General features: G+C 52.2%; 1 protein-coding gene across 5 annotated transcripts in view; it reads right to left on the bottom strand.

Annotated features, from left to right (window-relative positions):
* Window positions 1–7,043: 7,043 nt before the first annotated feature.
* Window positions 7,044–19,488, bottom strand: part of Bcar1 (BCAR1 scaffold protein, Cas family member) — a 52,872-nt gene continuing 40,427 nt past the window's right edge. For 4 of the 5 annotated variants that reach the window (XM_050144094.1, XM_050144090.1, XM_050144092.1 and 1 more), the window contains exons 2-7: window positions 17,992–18,624; window positions 12,153–12,314; window positions 11,853–11,969; window positions 9,749–10,843; window positions 9,017–9,106; window positions 7,044–7,950 (exon numbers count right to left, since the gene is read on the bottom strand). In XM_050144094.1, coding sequence (XP_050000051.1) covers window positions 7,438–7,950; window positions 9,017–9,106; window positions 9,749–10,843; window positions 11,853–11,969; window positions 12,153–12,314; window positions 17,992–18,549 — 2,535 coding nt within the window. In that variant the 5' untranslated portion in view covers window positions 18,550–18,624 and the 3' untranslated portion in view covers window positions 7,044–7,437. The remainder of the gene's footprint in view (window positions 7,951–9,016; window positions 9,107–9,748; window positions 10,844–11,852; window positions 11,970–12,152; window positions 12,315–17,991; window positions 18,625–19,488) is intronic. The other variant, XM_050144091.1, reaches the window with a different exon arrangement.

Here is a 19,488-nt window from a genome sequence, read left to right as displayed (position 1 = left end):
CTGAGACGTCTGATGACAGCAGCTGGGAGTTTGACCCAAGACTCCAGGCTCTGAAGATTGCTAAGGGCTGCTGGACAGCTGGGGGCTCCCCAGGGTCTAGGAGAGCAGGCCTAGGAAGAAGCCCCTCCCTGCTTGGGTCACACTGGGGCTCAGATTGCCCTTAGATTCTCTTCCCAGCCTCAGAAGCTTCTCTCCTATTTCTTTAACATTCTTTTTTTTGGGGGGGGGGCGGGATTTGAGACAGACAGCGTTTCTCTGTGTAACCGTGCTGGCTGTCCTTGACCTCGCTCTGTAGACCAGGCTGCGTTAACCTTTCTGAGAGCCCCACTTTTCCCAGGGTCTTAGCTGGGGATTTGGTTCTTCTTTGGCAGGTTTTCCAGAAGCCCACAGTCAACATGATCACTCTCCGCAAAGACATTACCCTGCTTGAAGCTGTCCACTCCTGCGCATGCCCCTGAGATGGTGTCTGTGGTGTGCCTGCTCAATGGTGGAGGTAATTTCCCTGCGGGGGCACTGTGCGTCTCTATAGTCTGAGCAAGACAGACACCAGTGAACAGCTGACATGGTGGTCCATGGGAGGTGGGTACTGCCATGCTGGATGTGGCTACAAGCACTGACCCCTTGTTTGCTCCTCCAGACACAGATACCCGGGCCAGGCTGCTACAGGCTGCCCCGCCCCTCCTGTCTACCACTTACTATGAGAAGTTCTAGGACAACGTGACCACAGATGAGATGGTCTGTGCTGGACCAGTGCTACCTACTGCACAGCAGAGCCTCCTGGGCTCTCCCTATACCCTCTCCCCTCTCACCCTGTAGGAAATTCAGGCAAAAGCCTAAGGCCAGGTGTTGGGCAGAGAAAGTAATGGAACTACTAAGTAGGCCTTTATAGAGTCCTCAGCTTTCTCCAGTTATACCTGACCAGTATGGTCAAAGACCCCGGGCTCCAGTTTCGTCACTGATAACATTAGTGGGAGTCAAGACAGGGGCTCCATTTTCAGAGCCATCGTGTTAGAGAATTTCATCGAAGTCGATAAGAATGAGATCGCCTGAGTTACACAGTGCACAGCTTAGATGGTGGAACAGGGTAGGCCGGAGGGTTGCAGAAGATGCTTAGGTCTTCCCTTTCGCAGTGGCTCCATGACCAGTATCCCCTCCCCTCGTCAAGCCAGTTCTGTTGACCTTCTGTTAAGACGGTGTTTCCCTGGACTTCCAGGGCATAAACTCTGATAATTATCTCTGATAAGTCACCCAGCAGGCAGGAGCACAGTGTCTCCTGGTGTTAGTTAGGCCTAGCCCTGGGCTTCACAGCCAAGTCCAGAGGCAAGGCCACCTGCATTGTCAGACCAAAGCCCCTTCTCTTTCTCCTGCTGCCACGCATGCCCATGTCAAAGTGTCCATGCCCTGAGTGCAGCAGATGCCAGCAGCCAACTAGCCCCCTGCCTCAGCTCCCATGAAGCTCACTAATCCATGTAGTGTGGGCCAATGCTGTCTGCCTCCTGTTTGGGGTCTCGAAGGCTGCAGTCTGCTCCTGAACTTAAAGCTTCACTGGCTTGGATTACAATGGGAAAGGTCAGATTAGGTTGTGGAAGTTTCTGGAAGGGTCCCCCCTTGGTCCTTGTCCCCACCACTAAGACTCCACCTCCCCAAAGGGTAGTAAGGAAGGACACAGGCAGATGAAATGAAGAATGTCACAGTGAGGGGGATCTTGGTTAGTGGAATACAGGTCAGTCTGGTCTGTCCACCCTCAAGGCCTGTCGTGTGCTTAGGGGCCCGACCTTGGGAAGAGGGTGAGGGGAATTAGGCCATTCTGACCTCATACATTTGTGGCTCTGTCACTCTTTCCCACAGTGGCCTCTCCAGGCCTTCTCTTTCCCAAGTCATGTTGAAGTCACTGACCTTATCAGACCAAGGACTCGTGATAAAGGGGAATGTGGAGGCAGACTAAACAGGGATTGGAAGGCTCAAAGAGGCCCATCAGGTGGGACTCTCCCAGCTACACACGTGGTGGCCTTGTTCTAGATGGTTCTCAAATATCAGTTTTGGTGAGTGGAGGCCCAGGCAGCTGGGAAGCCCAGGTAACACCTACCTACTGTGGCCCAAATACCCACAAACAGGGAACAGAGAGGACAAGGGGACGGGGTAAGGGCTTGCTGCTCTAAGAACCCACCCCATCCTGGTGGGGTACCAGATAGCTAGGTGGGCCATTCCATACAGGGTCTCTCTATGTAACCCTGGCTGTCCTGGAGACCAGGCTGGCCTCAAACTCAGAGGTCCACCTGCCTCTACCTTAGAGTGCTTGAGAGAGGGTGTGCGCCACCACGCCTGGCTTCTAGGGGTGGTTTAAGTGAGCACACCCTGGCACCTCTCTCACCTTGATTTTGTTCACTCAGCCTCCCACAAAGCTCGTCCCTCTTTCAGCCCCTCCTCTGTCCCCTCGTGCTTACTCAGTTCTGCCAGCAGGGGGATGTGGGCAGCCTCCTGCGGTTGTCCCAATCCTGTCCTGACACATGCAGGACCTAAGGAGCAGCATGCTCCGGGACATTCCCCTTGGGTGCACAGCTGGGGAGAGGCTGCCAACTGCAAAACCCCAACTTTAGATGCCCTGAGCCTCGGCCCCCTCCCCCACACAGGGGCTTTTTGAAAATGGTTTCTGGGCTGAGTGGAGCTAAGGACCTTGCAGGGATCAAAGTTCTGAATGTCAGGGGCCTACACAGGCCTGGAATCCGCAAGTCTTCGCTCTGGACACATTCATGAGCAGCCCTGCCCGTGGCTGTCAGGCTGTATGGTCACCTCTATCCACTTGCTGGACCGGCCTTTCAGTCCTGTCGATGGGGAGGACGCTGACGCCGGCTCCTGGTCTTGGCAGGTGTCCCTGAACATGAGAGGGGAATTCTTGGCAGACATGTCCGACTGACTACTCTGGAGCTAACGGTGCTGTCCAGCTGGGACTTGTGATTTCCCCTGCTTTCTTATGGGGAGAGTCTCCCTCTTGCTGGGGAACCTGTACCATCAAGGACTGGCTGGTCACTATTATTCACTGGGGATGAATGAAGCCTGCCTCGGGCAGCTGGAACCCCCTGGGAGTCAGGGATTGACGTCTCTAACTCCAGTCAACAGTGTCCAAAAGGAAAAGGCCCCGAGAAACCACAGGCTGTGGACAAGCTCCTCCCATCCCCAGTGGCAAGCAGAATAACAATGTCAGAGATGCCTACTGACCCAGTGGTGCCACCCACCACCCTCGTGTGCATAGAGAGACACTGAGACCCAGGGTAAACGTAGTTTGCCTAAAGTCCCCCTGAGATTCAGAGGTCAAGCTGTGGCTCACTCAGGCGGCACAGGTCAGTAGGAAGAGCCATCTTAAGGCAGCCAGAGCAGCTGACCTTGGCACTGTTTACGGGCTATCTGGGTGCAGAAGGTAGGTAGATGAGGGAGTCGGGAGGTGGGTTTGTGTGACCGAGACAGGGCGGGGGGGGGTGTCTTTGGGGACAGGGGCTACAGTGCCCATAGCATGCACCGTCTTCCCCAAGCGAGGCCTATTTACACATACACAGTTGCTTCTGATTAGAAGATAATGGGGAGGGGGTGGTGGACTGCTAGCATTTGCTCCTCTTCCAGAGAAACCGCAGTTCAGTTCCCAGCACCCAGCTAAGAAACAGCTGCAACCCTGCTCTCTTTTAACCTCCATAGACACTGGAATACACTTACACAGAAATAAAAATACACCTTATATAAGAAAAAAAAAATAACTGGTTTGAGCTGGGGCTCAGTATGTGAAGCCCTGGGCTCAATCTCCAACACTAAACTAACACGTAAGCCTGACTTGTTACTGAAAAGCATGGTGCATCTATAAAAACTGAATGTTATTAATGACACCAGCATCAAAGCCACTTCATCCCTGTGTCATCTCCCTGAATCTATGGTGTCCTCCAGCCTGGTCCCAAAAGGCTTTGTTTGCACGCTTGTGTCCATCATGGTATCTCCTTGCTGAGCCTGGCCACATCTGCTCACTTCTGTCCTTCTTGTCTTCCTGAACGGCTAAGTGCTAAGTGCCACAGCAGGCTTAAGCAACACTACCCACAACGCCAAGTGTCCTTGCAGGAGCTTGTCTTGTTTGGGGGTCAAAATTCCAAGCGAACTCATAAAATTGTAATTTCCCATTTCTTTAAAATCTTTTCAATGAAAACCCCACCAAACCTGAGGTCTGGGGGCTGGAGAGATGGCTCAGAGGTTAAGAGCATTGCCTGCTCTTCCAAAGGTCCTGAGTTCAATTCCCAGCAACCACATGGTGGCTCACAACCATCTGTAATGGGGTCTGGTGCCCTCTTCTGGCCTGCAGGCATATACACAGACAGAATATTGTATACATAATAAATATTAAAAAAAAAAAAAAACCCTGAGGTCTGTGGAGATGGCTCAGAGGTTAAGAGCACTTGTTACTCTTGCAGAGGACCAGGTTCAGTTCCCAGCACCCACATGGCGACTCACAACCATCCTTAACTCCAGTTCCAGGGGATCCAATGCTCTTTTGACCTCAGTGAATACCAGGCACAACGTGATGCAGCCATACATCCAGGCAAAAGACTCATATACATAAAACAAAAACAAACAAAAAGCCAATTCCACCAACCAGGGAGATGGTTCAGCAGTTTAGAGCTCTTGTTGCTCTTCTAGAGGCCCAAGATCAGTTCCCGGCTCACAACGTTCTGTGACTGCAGCTCCTACGTCTCTGGCTTCTTCAGGCATCTGCACTCAGGAGCACACAAACACACTGGCACACACACACATAATGAAAAATTAATTTGTTTTTAAAGGTTTATTAACAAAAAAAATAAAGGTTTATTAATGTATACAGTGTTCTGCCTGTATGTATGCCTGCAGGCCAGAAGAGGGCACCAGATCTCATTACACATGGCTGTGAGCCACCAACTGGGGATTTGAATTCACAACCTTTGGAAGAGCAGGCAGTGCTCTTAACCTGAGCCATCTCTCCAGTCCCATAAAATCAATCTTAGAAGACATCCATCAAAATCTGGACATGGTGCACAGCTTCAAACCTGTGCACCTGTAATCCCAGCACTCAAGAGCTGGAGGCTGGAGCTCAGGGCCACCGTGGGCTACCCCACCTCTCCACCCTACAAATAAATAAAAATTACAAAACCTATCAAATACCAATGGAGACAGCTAACAACAGGGCCAAAGCACAGGTGGCAGCCACACAGGAAGCCTGCAGTATGGCCCGCGGGCCCCTGGGGGCATGTCGTTAGCTCTTGAAGGGTGGGGCTGTGCTGTCCTATGGTCTCAGCTGGGAATCTTTGTTTTGTTGAGACAGGGTTTCTCTGTGTAACACTCTAGCAGACTTGGATCTCACTCTGTAGACCAGGTTGCCCTTGAATTCAAATCGCTCTGATAAAAAAGTGTATCAGTGCCACCCAGCCCTTAGCTGGGAGTCTTCCGGCTGGGTGGCCCTGGAATCTGGTCCCTGTACACCTTCCAGTTAGCACAAGCAAGCCTGACTCTGTTCTACAGAATCTGAAGTTGTGCCATCCAGGCTTCAACTCACCATGGATCCTGCCTCACATCACTGACAGGAGCTTCCAGAAAGTACACACCACTGAAGACGGTAGGTCCCGCTCTATCCCTCTTAGGGACATGCACCTTTGTACCCCAGATGGCCAGGGAGGGCAGAACCAGTGACAGCTCTGCTTGAGGCCAGCCCTTGCCTAGGATAGAACCCGACACAGCTGTTGCACAGATGTTTTTAAGGACCCACAGGTGTTTTTGGTGAGCCGGGAGGATGAGAGTCTGTGACCCCAAACCTCCCTGCCTCTGAGGCCAAGACCTCACACAAGGAGCATCAGCTGGCTCTGCCCTTTGTGTCCAATACCTGCCTGCAAGTTCTGTGGAGTGAGATCACCAACGTGAGTCTGTACAAACATGGATAGGGTGTTCTCTCCACTCCACTCAGGTCCCTGCTGAGACCTTGGGCACTCCCCAGCTCCCAGCTATGCTGGCTTCCTCTACTGAACCTCAGTCCTTATCAGTGCAGACTGGGCTGCTGCCAACAAGCCTGGGAGCCTCTGCTCAGGGTGCTGGGGCGGGGGGGGGGGGCGCTGAGTGTTTAACAGAAGAAACTGTTAAAAGTTAAGAGATGAATTACCAATGAACCGAGACCTCAGCAATGAGTAATACAAGCTGTACCCACACCCCCAACTCCTATGTTGAGGCACACACAAGCTTTGGAAACAAGTCCTGTACCCTCTATGCAGGCTACTCCGATAGGCCCCTAGTGGGCATCGTGCTCTAAGGCGGCACCCTACTGTCTTTCTGGCCTGTTAGGTCTAGGTTTGGAAGATTCTAGAAGCTGAACCCCTCCCATCCCCACATCCAAGTAAAATCCAAATAAAAACAGGAAGTACCTACCCTTGCCTCTCCACTTTTGCTCTCCTGGGTGACTATGGCGTAGGAGGCTATGTGCCCTCAATGGGGTTCCTTGGTGGCGGATCATCTAGTACTAACCCTTCTTTATATAGAGGCAGGGAAACTGAGGCCCACATTCACAATGGTCAAAGCTGAGACCACCACCAGAGTGCAAACACATGCTCTTGTCTTCTCTCTGGGCCAGAAGCTGCTGAAAGTCCAGAGAGCAGCCACCTGGGACAAGGCCTGTTCTGGGCCTTTGTCTTCTTAGCTTGAGGGACAAGTCCTTGTTTAATTCAAGAATTCAAGGGTACCCGAGATGAGTTCTGTGAGGCTGTTCTGTGCAGTGCCTCTGCTTGTGAGCTTTCTCTTTGGGGTACAGAAGACCCAGCAGGTACCTTACTGCTCTGGGCCTCAAGCCCTGAGTCTAGAACATGTTCCACTTGGCACAAAGACACTGCCACCTTATCTACCCCAGCCCTCCTGCCTTCCCCCAGGCCCCTGGGCCCACCATTATTTTAGCCCTCCCAGAATCCTCTTCACCATGTCTGGTTGGTCACTTTGGGGGTTCAAGGGTACGTCCACCTCCCCACAGCGAGGCGGTCTCAAGCATCTTTGCAGGCGGCTTCTCATTTTTAAGATTTTATTAAATGTAGACTATTAGTCAAATGATTTGAAAAACCAATAGCGAAAAATAGTTCTTTAGGGTTTTTTTCTTGGTGCAGAGGTGCACACCACACTGTACTTGCCTGTCACGGGGACCCCTGTGGGTGGGTGGGGCATGTGCCTGGTGATCAGAAGTCCACAGTGCACTCTCATCAGCTCCTCAGCTCCTGAGGAGGCATTCCATCCTGCCTTGTTATAAATATGTACAAATCCCTGGACAGTTGAGGGCACCAGGCCCAAGGCAGAGCTGGGGTTACCTGTCCCCAAACCTGCAGGATATCCACTTTCAAGACAGATGCTTGGAGAGTCAGACCATGGCTGCCCACTCCCCAGCCCCCACACCCTGCTCTGCTCTCAGGCAGCGGCCAGCTGGCCCAGGACCCGGCGGAACTGCTGTGTGCTGTGGCCCAGCTCCTTGACCCTGTCTACCATGTCCTGGGCAGCAGAGGGCGATGGATACTGCAAGGCAGCGGCCTTGGTGGTGGCCACAATGCCCCGCAGGAGGTCACACAGCAGGTTGCTGTAGTGGGTCACCTGGCTGCGCACATCAGCTGCCTTTGCCTGCCGTGACAGCGTGTCCCCAATGAACACCAGCTTATGTGCGCTGAGGATGACAAACTTGCTATGTGCCACAAAGATCTTGGGGGGCTGATTGGTGGCCACTGCAGTGAAGAAGGCGTCCACCGCATCTGTCAGTGTGGTCAGGTTGGCCTCGCACTGCTCCAAGTAGAAGAGCAGCAGCTGTCGATCCGACGGCCCCAGGCCCCCTGTCCGCCCTGGCACCAGGGGCTGGGCCGCTGTCCAGTTGGCCAGGTCATGGTCTATGGGACGAGACACCTCCTGCTCCAGTCGCTCAAACTGTTTCAGCTGTGGAAGGCAGGACAAGGTTAGGCTCTCAGCTGACAGACGTGCGCAAACATCTGTACCCCTCAGGGCACTGCTCACAAGAGAGCAAACCACCGCATCAGTAACAGCATGGGTGGCAGGGGACATGCTGGGAAGTACACAGGAAAGACAGTGTGCATACCAGCTTCTTGAAACAATGGCACCCCATGGCTACACATGTATTTCTATCTTAACTACTGTTATTGGGGAGGGGCATTTTGCCACATATCCTGGCTGGTCTCAAACTTATGATCCTTCTGCCTCTGCTTCCTGAGTGCTAGGATTACAGGAGTATGCCTGGCTTATTTTAATTATCAGTACGTATTTCTTTTTACTTTTTATGTGCTACACACTTCCTATGCAGCTCATACACTACTCATTTACTGCCAACTGTAAACCCCACTTGGTATCAAGGTAACCAGTGAGTAGCCCAGCTCAGGGTGGGGTAAGCTGTCCCCTGCCTTCCTTCTTTACACCCAGAGAGGGGACAGTGAAAGAAGTTTTCATATTTACTTCATGTTATTATCTTCACAATCAAAATTCAATGACTTTAGTGTTTTTCAAATATACTTTGTTACCCAGAAAAATGACTTAAAATATGAAGAAAACTGGCTGAACTGTTATTTACAAGGAAAACTGGATACAATGTATTCAGTCTCAAGAATGGCATTCCGGACCTATGAGAAGGGGTTGTGGACAGTGTTTAAGGCTGAGGGGCGCTGCAGACAGGCAGTGACTGCTCATCTTGACAGGCACAGGGAGCAGCTTGTGGAGCCGCCTGGGGGGCTTCTGGGATGCCTCTGGCTGCCAGGCTCTCTATCCTACACTTTTCTGGGCTGGCTACGATGTACCCGTGACTCTGACAGTCACTTCATGTCTGTGATGTCTCAAGCATGCCAGACAACTGCTGCGGTCCCAGCTTCTCAGGAGGCTGCAGTTAGGGAATCAGCTGAGCTCAGGAGAGCTCAAGACAAGGCTAGGCAGCACAGCGAGACTGCCATGTCAGATGAACTGGCCGCATGCTGGATGCCGACTACCGGGGCCTCACCTGCTGCAGCTCCAGCTGGCCTTTTCCCTGCCGCATTATGTTGCCCTTCTCTAGCAGCTCCTTCTGGGTCTTCTCAAACTCCTCCTTCCCCTGAGGAAAAGACAAGACCTGGACTGAGAAGTGTCTTCTGGGACAGAAGCACCAGCAGCTCCCATGGGTGCAAGGGCCAGGGAACCACCAGGTGGCAGTGTAGGTACACCAGGCCCAGGAAGACAGCTCCTTATAAGCTACAGAGAAACCCTGTCTCGGAAAAAATCCAAAACAAAACAAAACACCAGGCCCCTATCAGAGGGGGCTTGGCCCAGAAGGGGAGCTTTGCAGAGGGGGCACTCACTCCACATGGCCATGGCCCTCTTGGAATGACTCTCATGTCAAGAATGAAATCCAAATGAAATAGACTCACTCCCCTCCCATCTCCCCATCTTCTTGTCCTAAGCCCTCTGCCACCAGCATCTGCCTCCCCAGATCATCTCTACAAAGAATGGAGCCATATCCATGCCCACTAGGGAAGCCCATCCCCAAGCCCCAAGGACACAGTGAAGTTGACCATCAATCAATCTAATAGGACAAAATACAGGGAGGGCACTAGGAAACACCAGCGACCATTCTTGGAACCTGAATCTCCTTTGACCACAAGATCTGTGTGGGGTGAGAGGGCAAGGGGGACATCAGGGTCCCTGCAACAACAGTGGCAGGGTCAGAGTCTTTGGCCTGAGCAGGGTGAGCACCCACCTGCAGGTGGACATAGTCATAATCCTCCATCCAGCCCCCTTCACTGTTCTCATACTGCCCATCTGGAGAGTCCTGGGAGGTAAACTTGGGGGGTGAAGGCAGAGGGCGTGACTGGATGCTGCTGGCTTTATCAGTGGGGTTGGGGTGCAGGGAGCTGCCTCCCTCAGGCCCTGGGCCAGGGGCTTTGGTCCGTCTGAAGAGCAGCGAGGCATTGCCATGCAAAAAGGAGGCTAGCTGCTTGGCATCCTCGGGCACGGCCCGTGAGCAGGCCACCAGGCGGTCCAGGTCTTCAAGGGTGAATCCTGGGCTTCCCCGGCCACTGTCAAGCACCTGACCATGGACCACCAGCGTCTGGTACACATCCTCCATCTTCTGTAGCTGCCGGCTAAGCTTGGCATGCAAGGTGCGGTCAGAAGTGTGAGTGGCATTGCTCACAGCACTGCGGGCAAATTCCAGGAGCTCATGTACTGCCCCATGAACTGCAGCCACTGCGGCTTTCAGGTCCTGCACGGGAGCTTCCTGAGGCTCAGAGGTGCTACGCCAGCCCCCAGGCCCGTTAGCACTGCCCACCAGGTCCAGAAGGTGGGCTACGGTGGTGCTCACACCCTGCTGCAGGCGAGCCAGGGACTCCACAGCAACCTCCAGCTCCAGGGGCTCTCGGCCTGGCACCATTACCTCCAAGGAAGATGCCGATTGGCTGCTGCGTGTGCTTCCTGTGCTAGAGGCCGACAGACGCTTGCCATCTGCTGGGGCCTCTCGTTCCGTTGGTGGGGGCACAGCATACACCCCATCATCAATTACACTCCCATCAGCCACCTCAGAAGGGAGCACCCGCTCACGAGGTACATCGTATAATGTTCCAGGGCCAGGCCGCCTCAAACCAGGGGGCACATCATAGAGGTCAGGAGCAGGGGGTGGCACGTCATACACATCCTCAGCTGGTGGGGAGTCTGGAGGAGGTGCAGCGAGGATCAGCGGGTGCCGAGTTGGGTCAAAGGGCTTGGGCTTGGCGAAGGCAGGAGGTACATCGTATGTCTCCTCTCGCAGTGGCCCATCGGGCACATCCTTGCTCACGGAAGGAGGAACATCATACACCTAGGGGGACAAGTGGTGGTTAAGGCTTTTGTCCGGATTATCTGACCTGTCCTGGAGCTCAAGGCAGAACCCAGCTGGTGTACACACCCGGCATGATCCTCAACTGTGATGACTATGCCAAGAGCCTAGCCCCGGGGCTAGCTGATTCATTCTCTGTGCCTGGCTAGTCATCTCTAAGATGGGGAACTGTTGAGCAATATGTTTTTCAGGTGTGTGACTTTAGTTTACTCTGCATTTGTTTAACTCTGTGAAGCTGTGTTACTGTGCCTGTCTAAAACACCTGATGGTCCTAATAAAGAGATGACAGCCAATAACGAGACGGAGAAAGGAGAGACGTGGCTGGCAGACAGAGTATAAGTAGAAGGAGAAACAAGGCAGGGGAGGACATCAGGGGCCAGCCACCCAGCTACACAGCAAACCACAGAGAAGTAAGGAAAGGTATACAGAAATAGAGAAAGATAAAAGCCCAGAGGCAAAAGGTGGTCAGGATAACATAAGTTAAGAAAAGCCAGCAAAAAACAAGCCAAGCTCAGTGTCCTGTTTAGAAGAGGGATTTTGTGGTCTCCTTGCTGATACGTCTCAGAGCATGCATAATGAGAGGACCTGGCAATGGGCCATTTTTTGAGGCTCAGAAGGGCATTTAGTTTCTTTTTAAAATTAATTTACTTACTTTTTTTTATGTGTATGGATATTTTGTCTGCATAAATATCTGTGCACCACATGCATGCTTTGTGCCAAGAGGTCAGAAAGAGATGCTGGGTCACCTGGGACTGCCAAACACTGTACAGATGCTAAGAATGGACCCTGGGTCCTCAGGAAGAAGAGCCAATGCCTTAACCACAGAACCATCTCTACAGCCTGGGCATTCAGTTTCTATATCTGTCCCCAGAGCAAGTAATCACAGAGCCAGGGTCTGCAGAGAGCAGTCCCAAACCCAATGCACACACTCGTCCATGCCTTTCAACACCTTTAGAAGCCTCCAAGACCCCAGCATCTGCGGACTCCTTACCGAATGATGACTGGATGGTGGCAGGCTTTTCTCCACACTCGGAGGCACATCATACACATCCAACAATGGGTCTCTGCCATTGGGGCCCTTTACTGCCATAGGAGGTGTGTCATATACCTGGAGGGCACAAAAGAAGGTGCAATGATACAACTGTCAGGGATATCTGGTTTAATGGGAAGAGTGCAAGTCCCCAGAAACCTACCTTGAGCACTTGGGCTACCCTAGTTGGCTGAGAAAATGCAGTACCCACAACAAGGCTCAGGTCCTGTCTCTCCCATGCCTCTGATCCCCAGCACTTACCTCCTGGCCATACTGGCTGGGAAGCAGTCCTCGAACAGGAGGCACATCATAGATGTCCTGAGGACCTGGAGCTAGCAGGTGGCGTGGGGTGTCATACTCGTCCTGCTCTGTCTGGGAAGCCTCATATACATAGCCCTGTCCCACTCGAGTAGGTACCACCACCTGGGAACGAATAGCTGATTATACCACTGGCCCCTGATCCACCCTCAGGTCCACAGGAGACTACCCTGAGAGGCAGGCAAGACACACAAAGGTAGCGATGGGGCTCTGTAAGGGTGGGCTTGGAACCATTGCTTCTCATTCCCTATGTACCCCCTTTGGGAGTGAAATACAATGCTTGGGAGAGAATTGCCAGATCCCTAGAGGTTTTGTTTGGAGCTGTCTGGTTCTGGGCCCTGAAAAAAGACAGCTGACTCGAAAAACCAAAAGAAAGAAGAAAAAAGAAAAAAGACAGCTGAATGACCCGGTTGATTCCAGAGTAGGGTGTGTGTATGGTTACACACAGATGACAAGAAGGGGCAGGAAGATAAAAGGCCTGGCTCCAGAGGCAATGCCAGTGAGCAAGGGGCCAGCCTGCACTGGAGTCCCGGGCACCACAAGACCAGAGGCCCCATGTTAGGTCTCCTGTGTTGTTCCTATGGACACCTCTGAGCACCCCTGCCCCACAAAGTTCTGCTCAGCAAGAGAGCGACCTGATCGTAGGATCCCCATCATTCCAGGCTCTGGAGGCAGAGAATGTAGCCTGGAAAGGCAGCAGGCATCCTCCCTGAGTAGGAATAGGTAACTTAGTCTGACTACTGAGCTAACTCTTGAGCAGACACACGGGGCTAGGATGTAAGGTCAGCTCCAGGGCAAAGGAATTCTAACTGGAACCACTCGAACCTCACCCATAAGCTGCCTTGCCCACCTGAAAGGGTAAGGCCTTAGTGGGAGTCACAGGTCAGAGGCAGCCGGCCCTCTTTCCCAGGGCTCTGACCATGCATTCACGGCAGCGGCCACAGCAGCAAAGCTGTGGCTCTGTATCAAGGGTAGGCGGGGCTGGAGGAGGCTCTGGGATGCTTGTGCATCACCCCCAGGGCCATGCTGTCCCCTCACAGCCGCTCACAGCCTGGGAGGGATGGGAGTGTCCACACAGCCTCCCCTCTAAGATTCTCCAGCCAGGCTCAGGGTAACCTCCCCCATGGGACTCCCTGTTCAGTCTTCTCCACAGAAAGGCCTTTTGTTTTCTAATCAAAGGGGATGTCTGGGACAGGGTTGACGCAGGGCCTCCACACACATATTTTGCTTCCTTCAGGCTTAACACTCTAGAACCCAACCCAAGCTTCAGCAGGCACAAACCAGCATTACCCCCAACCCCCCTGTAGGACATAGGGGCACCCAGCAGACCAGACCTGACAACCTCCCAGGCAGGACATTTGAGCAGTTGATGTTTAATACAGTTGGGCTTCTGGGCTGCCTCTAGCAGTCTGCCTGGCAGGCTGGTGTGTGCCACTGTAGGGGCTGTGGAGGTCTCCTCTGTGGGGTGTCTCCACCCACCAATAACAGGGCCTGGGGGCGGAGTTGTAGCTGCCTCTCACACTGCTCAGGCCCCAGACTTGAGTCTCCTCCAGGGCTATTTTTAGATGTTGGAACCTGCCCATGGCAGAGCAGACTGGGGCTGGAAGGACGTGGCAGGTTAGACAGGCCTGTGGCAAGGCCTGAGGCTTCTCCAGGCCAAGGCCTCCCAGGTGGGAATTCAAATCCAAAAGGGGCAGACAATACACCCTAAAGACAGAGGCAGGCCAGGTCTCAGTACAGAGAGCATATCCACCTTGTCAGCACCCATCTGGGCCTCATGTAGACAGAGCTGTAAGCCCAGGCCAGAGGGTCTCACTACCAGAACCCTAGAGGTTGGTCCTAGGGTTAACGGTAGGGCAATTCCTATTCCTACACCTGAGTCAGGTTGATAGTAAGCAGCCATATTGGCTAGCGAATGTTTTTCTGTTAGGAAAACGTAATAGAGAAAGCAGGGAAAGAAGCTCATTGGGGAAACAGCCTCATCAGAGCTGCAGAGCTCAACAGCTAATCACAGCTAACTGCTCTGCACCTGATGCCCCATTAGCAGGCCCTGGAGGGAGAGGGAGGGAAGACACACATCCAGGCTGGGCTGCAGAGGGCTGTGGTTTTCTCTCTGTCCCATATCTCAGCACAGATTTCAAGGAAAAGGGAGACTGATCCCAGAAGCACACCCCAGTTTGTCAGTCCTAGGTGGGGATGAAACCTCTGCAGTGGCTCTGGCTCTACAGGGACCAAGGCAGGAATCCAAGCAGCAGGAGTCAAGTAGGAGGAACAAAGACAAGAGGAGTCTCTCTTGGCTGCTCATTCTGTTGGGGCCCCACCTCTCCAGACAGTTTGGCTGCTGATCTTCCCCCCTGCAAAATGGACAACATCCCACCAGCCTAGGCCAGCTGCTGGTTTGGATGCTCACAATTTAACTCTCCTCTCATAGAGAAGTTGTTTTCCTTTTTTTGGAATGGAGGACCACAGGAATACGATGGGGCCCATGCCTAACCAGAGGACCCTGGATACTCTTGACCTTACTTTCTCCAGCCACACAGCAGATAGCCATTGTTCCAGGGGTCTACACTCTGCTGGCCCCATCCTTATCACTTACTCCCACAGATACCACAAACTAGGCACTACCTCCTCAGTCCTGCAATAAGATACCACAAACTAGGCACTACCTCCTCAGTCCTGCAATAAGGACAGACACCAAAGGAGGAGTCCCAGGGGCCTCTGAAAGCAAGACCTGGAAAGTAGGCACAAAAGTGCACCTAGGTGTTTCCCACCATGTTCTTTGTAATAAAATCAAATCACATGGTATACACAGACAGACATATAAACTAAAAAATATATTTTAAAAGTGTGGTGGGAGTGGGGGCCCTGGAAAGCTGGTTCAGAGGTTAAAAGTGCTGGTTGCTCTTACAGAAGACCCAAGTTTGTTCCCAGCACCGTACCAGGCAGCTCACAATTCCTGCAACTTCAGTTTTCTTCCAGCCTCTATAGGCACCCAGACACATGGCAGACACTCACTCAAAAACAGGCAGACAGACAGACAGAAAGTAAAAATCTTCAGGTGAGGCTACAGCACAGCAGCAGAACTCGGGTAGCTACCCCTATCAGTCTTGGAAGATTTAATAACTAAGAAAATGCTTTTGGTATGTTGTGATGGATTTACAACTTTGAAATGCAAAAATAACAGGCATATAACCAGACATAGGAGGCTGAAGCAGGAGGATTGTGGGTCCAAGGCCAGTGGAGGATATAGGATACAACGAGATCCAAGTCAACCTGAAGACACTATAAGTTTGCCTTTAAAAAAAAAAAAAGTACATATACAGATCTGTAAAAGACAAATAGAGAAGACACTAGACAAAATACACCAACATTTCTTAGGGATTATCCCTTGACTGAGGGATCTCTAGACTTTCTCATACATTATGCATTTTCTATGGCAAACAAGCATTTCTTTCATGTTAAAAATATAAGCAGAGGCAATGACCACCCAGCTCAGGAATGACAAAGCCTCTTAGGAATGGGCACAGGGCTTCTCTTCCAAGGCTATCAGTTAGGTCAGAGAATTGGAAACACTGGACAGCTCCACCAAAGGCTGGGTGGGCAGAAAAGGATAGAGCAGTGAGGCTCTAGCTAGGTGAGTGAGGGAATGCCCCTTGGTTAGCCCCTTTGGGCTTCCTCCTCCAGCCTAGATGAACAGTTGTCCCAGGATAAGAGATGAAGAACTGACTAGGGGGCAAGTATGACTTGTGTGCATGTACATTTGTATGTGTTCTAAGTGCATGTGGAGGGGATGGACCTTGGCCTGTTTCAAGGCTCTCTAAACAGGTACTATTGCCATCTCTCCACAGGATAGCCACCCACGATGCACCCACCCACACACAAGCTGGTGGCAAGGCCTTAATGGTAGGCTTCCATTATCTGACTAAAAGATGCAGGTAGTGCAAGAAGTGGGGTCCGGTGACTCAGGGACCCCTGGTGGTCAAACTGTGGGCCAATGTTCATGAAATCTCATCTTATGCAACTCCTGGTCAGGCATCCTGGATGCCAAGCTTCTCTGTGGGCAGTGGTGGGTTGACACTACCTGCTTTCTAGGTGGCACCAATTAGGTTCTTGGCACTAGGGGGCTTTGAAGACAAAGGCGCAGTGCCACGGCTGAGCATGAACCTGGCCAATGTCTCTCCAGACATAAATGGTGCTCGGCCAGACATGATCAGACTGACTGTGAAACTGACTTAGCTGGGCTTATGCTGTTCGTGTTCTCTCTCTCTTTCTTGTTTTTTCAAGACAGGGTTTCTCTGTGTATCCCTGGCTGTCCTAGAATTCAATCTATAGACCAGGCTGGCCTGGAACTCAGAGATCCGTCTGCCTCCGCCTCCTGAGTGCTGGGATTAAAGGTGTGCGCCGCCGCCACCACCACCTGGTTTATGCTGTTCTCTTAAATGCTGCTGTGCCCACCACAGTTGGCTGTTTCCACCAGGGCCTCTGGTGCCCCTGCCTAGCTATTATGGACTTCTAGAGCACAGTAGATGAAGGCATGCAGAAGATGCGGGGTGCTGGTCATGGAAACTCTATCTTCAACAAATTCCATTCCCTAGTTTTTTTGTTGTTGTTGCTTTGTTTTGTTTTTCAAGACAGGGTCTCATTATGTAGTTCTCTGGCTATCCTGGAACTCACTGTATAGACCAGGCTAGCCTCAAACTCAGGCACCCCCCTCCTGCATGGTGTGATTAAAGGTGTGCACCACTAAATTTGGTTCCATTTCCCAGTTCTTAAAGGACTTTGGCATAGAAAAACAGGCTAAAATGAATGCAAGGAAAAGTGGCTCCTGATTTAGTGGGAAGCCAGGGGGCTTCTCCTCCTTCAGCCCTGCCTATTTCATGGGCAGGGGCCAGAAGGTAGCATGGAGGAACGGAGGGCCCAGACACATCCTCGAGATGGAATGTCTGTGGAGCCAAGGACAACTAAAGGTGCTGGGTCTCAACCAAGAGAATGACTCGTGAAGGACTGGTGTGAGCCCCTGAGCACAGGCAGCTTCCGTACCCACAGGTGCCAGTGGACTGAGAGTTCTTCAGGAGCTCAGTTCCTTCTTCCCTAGGGAAATCCCTTTAAGGGCCACACTCAGATACCTGATAAGGCCCACAGCCTGGCCTCCCAGGCAGCTGGGTGGGAAAAGGTCAACAAGCAACATAAGTAACCTCCAAGAAAGCTCCCTTCCCTGTGTAGTCTTTTTTGTCCCCTCCCTGTCTTCCTGTTGGCCAAAGGGCAGACCCAATGGCTGGATCTCAAGTAGACCCACGTCAGTCCTGGCGTGTTGGCCTCTAGATGCAGCTCTTCTCATTTTCCCTGTGATGTCACTGTCCTGGCCCACAGGCTTTATGCTCTGCTGTACTTTCTACCTGGGCCAGAATACACTGACTGACACGAGCTGGGCAGGGTCAGCCTGAGTATCAGGCCCCAAGACTGTCCCTGGCCTACTGCTCACTTGGAACACGGGGCACTTCTCCACACCTCTAGACCTGCACAGGCTGTAACCTGTGGTTAACATTCTCCATTTCAGGGCAGCCTGCTGTAGACTTCCTCATCCTTCATAGACAGCTCAATGTCCCTTATTCAGATAAGTAAATGTATACATTGATCCAGTTACCTCCCTCCTTGACTTCAGACCAAACACACAATGACAATGGAGTGTGGGTACTCTGTGGTAACCGGGCCCTACTAGGCTCAGAAACCAGGGCCTAGGCTAACCCAATGGGGCTTCACAGCTGTGCCAAATTGGCCTTACCTTTGCCGGGGGCTTCGTTCCCTCCCAGCTGCGGTTGTCCATAGATGGAGGGACTTGGTAGATATCATGCCCTATGCCAGCAGAAGGTGGCACCTGGTAGATGTCCTGGGCTGGACTTCCAGGCCCTGGAGGCACCTGGTAAAGGTCTGTGGCTGGGCTGGGAAATGAGTGATGAGGTGTCTGCTTTGAGAATGTGGATGTCTGTTTGGCTGGGGGTGACTGGAACTGTGGGTTGGGCCCAGGGGCTTGGTAGAGACCTTGCTGAGTCTTGCTGGGAGTAGGTACCAGGTACAGACTGTCAGGCTGGGGCTGGTATGCAGTGGGGAGCATGGGACTGTACTGGGAAGCTGGGGGTACTGGGGTATGGACACCCTGAGGGAGGTTGGGCTGCGGCTGGGGTGGAGTGGCAGGTGGGCCTGGTCCAGGCCCTGCTGGCTTCTTGTCATACATGCCGACCAGGATCTTGAGGCGGTTACCAGGGACAATGCCCTGGCGTCCATGCAGTGAGCAGAGCCACCAGCCATCCAGGCCCTGTGTGTCCCGCTCCAGCACTGTCATGATGTCACCCTTTCGGAAGGAGAGCTCATCCGGGGATTCAGCTACGTTGTCATAGAGGGCTTTGGCCAGCACATTCTGGGGAGAGAAGACATAGGTCGACATGAGACAGGAGGATAGGAACAGGCCTCACCCGCTCCCACTATTACAGAATCAGTAAGCACCCAGCTTTAACTTTCAAAGAGACTCAATTATATCTGAAAACAACAGGGGCCTTACCCTCACCGTCTCTATCGGCCTCCCAGCAGCAAAGCAGAGCTGACCACAGGGTATCTTTAGCTAAGCTAGGGCCCCCCAGATCCTCAACGGCAGCAGCTGCTATCAGCTGCCATCAACACTTCAGAGATGTCTCCCAGTATGTGATTAAAAACCATTCCTGGGTCTGGAAAGATGGCTCAGCAGTTAAAGGGAGTTTCCCAGTACTGCAGAGGAGCTGGAACTGGTTTCCAGCACTGATACTGGGTGGCTCACAACCCAGATTCAGGGATCCAATGCTCTCTTCTAGATTCTGCAGGTACCTGTACTCACTTGTGCATGTATGCAGACACAGACATACCACACATATAATCAAAAATAAAATCTTTTAAAAGTTCCTGAAGTCAGGTGCACAGTTTCTTAAGATAAAAACACTGGAGGCTGGGGAGGATAGTCAGTAATTAATGGAGAAACTTAAGAACTGCCCCTTAAGCTGAGAAGAAAGTAAGACGTCTCCCCACTTTAGCTCTAAGGTTCAGATCCTTGGGTTTTGTGTCCAGGGGCACTGCAACTCTCCAAGAGGGAGAGAATGATGGGGTGAGGGAGGATGATGCACATGATGGGGGATGAAATGGCCATCCTCTGCAGACCCCATGATCATCTTTGAAAAGGTGTTTCAAGAAGAATCATCAACTAATGAAAACGGCACAGCAAAGACAGAAGAGAAATCTCCGCGAACTCTCCACA

Source organism: Alexandromys fortis, unplaced genomic scaffold (assembly GCF_014885135.2).
Source record: "Alexandromys fortis isolate MF-2015 unplaced genomic scaffold, M_Fortis_MF-2015_v1.1 scaffold_1, whole genome shotgun sequence".
NCBI classification, from domain to species: Eukaryota; Metazoa; Chordata; class Mammalia; order Rodentia; family Cricetidae; genus Alexandromys; species Alexandromys fortis.
This window is presented reverse-complemented; position numbering and strand designations above follow the sequence as displayed.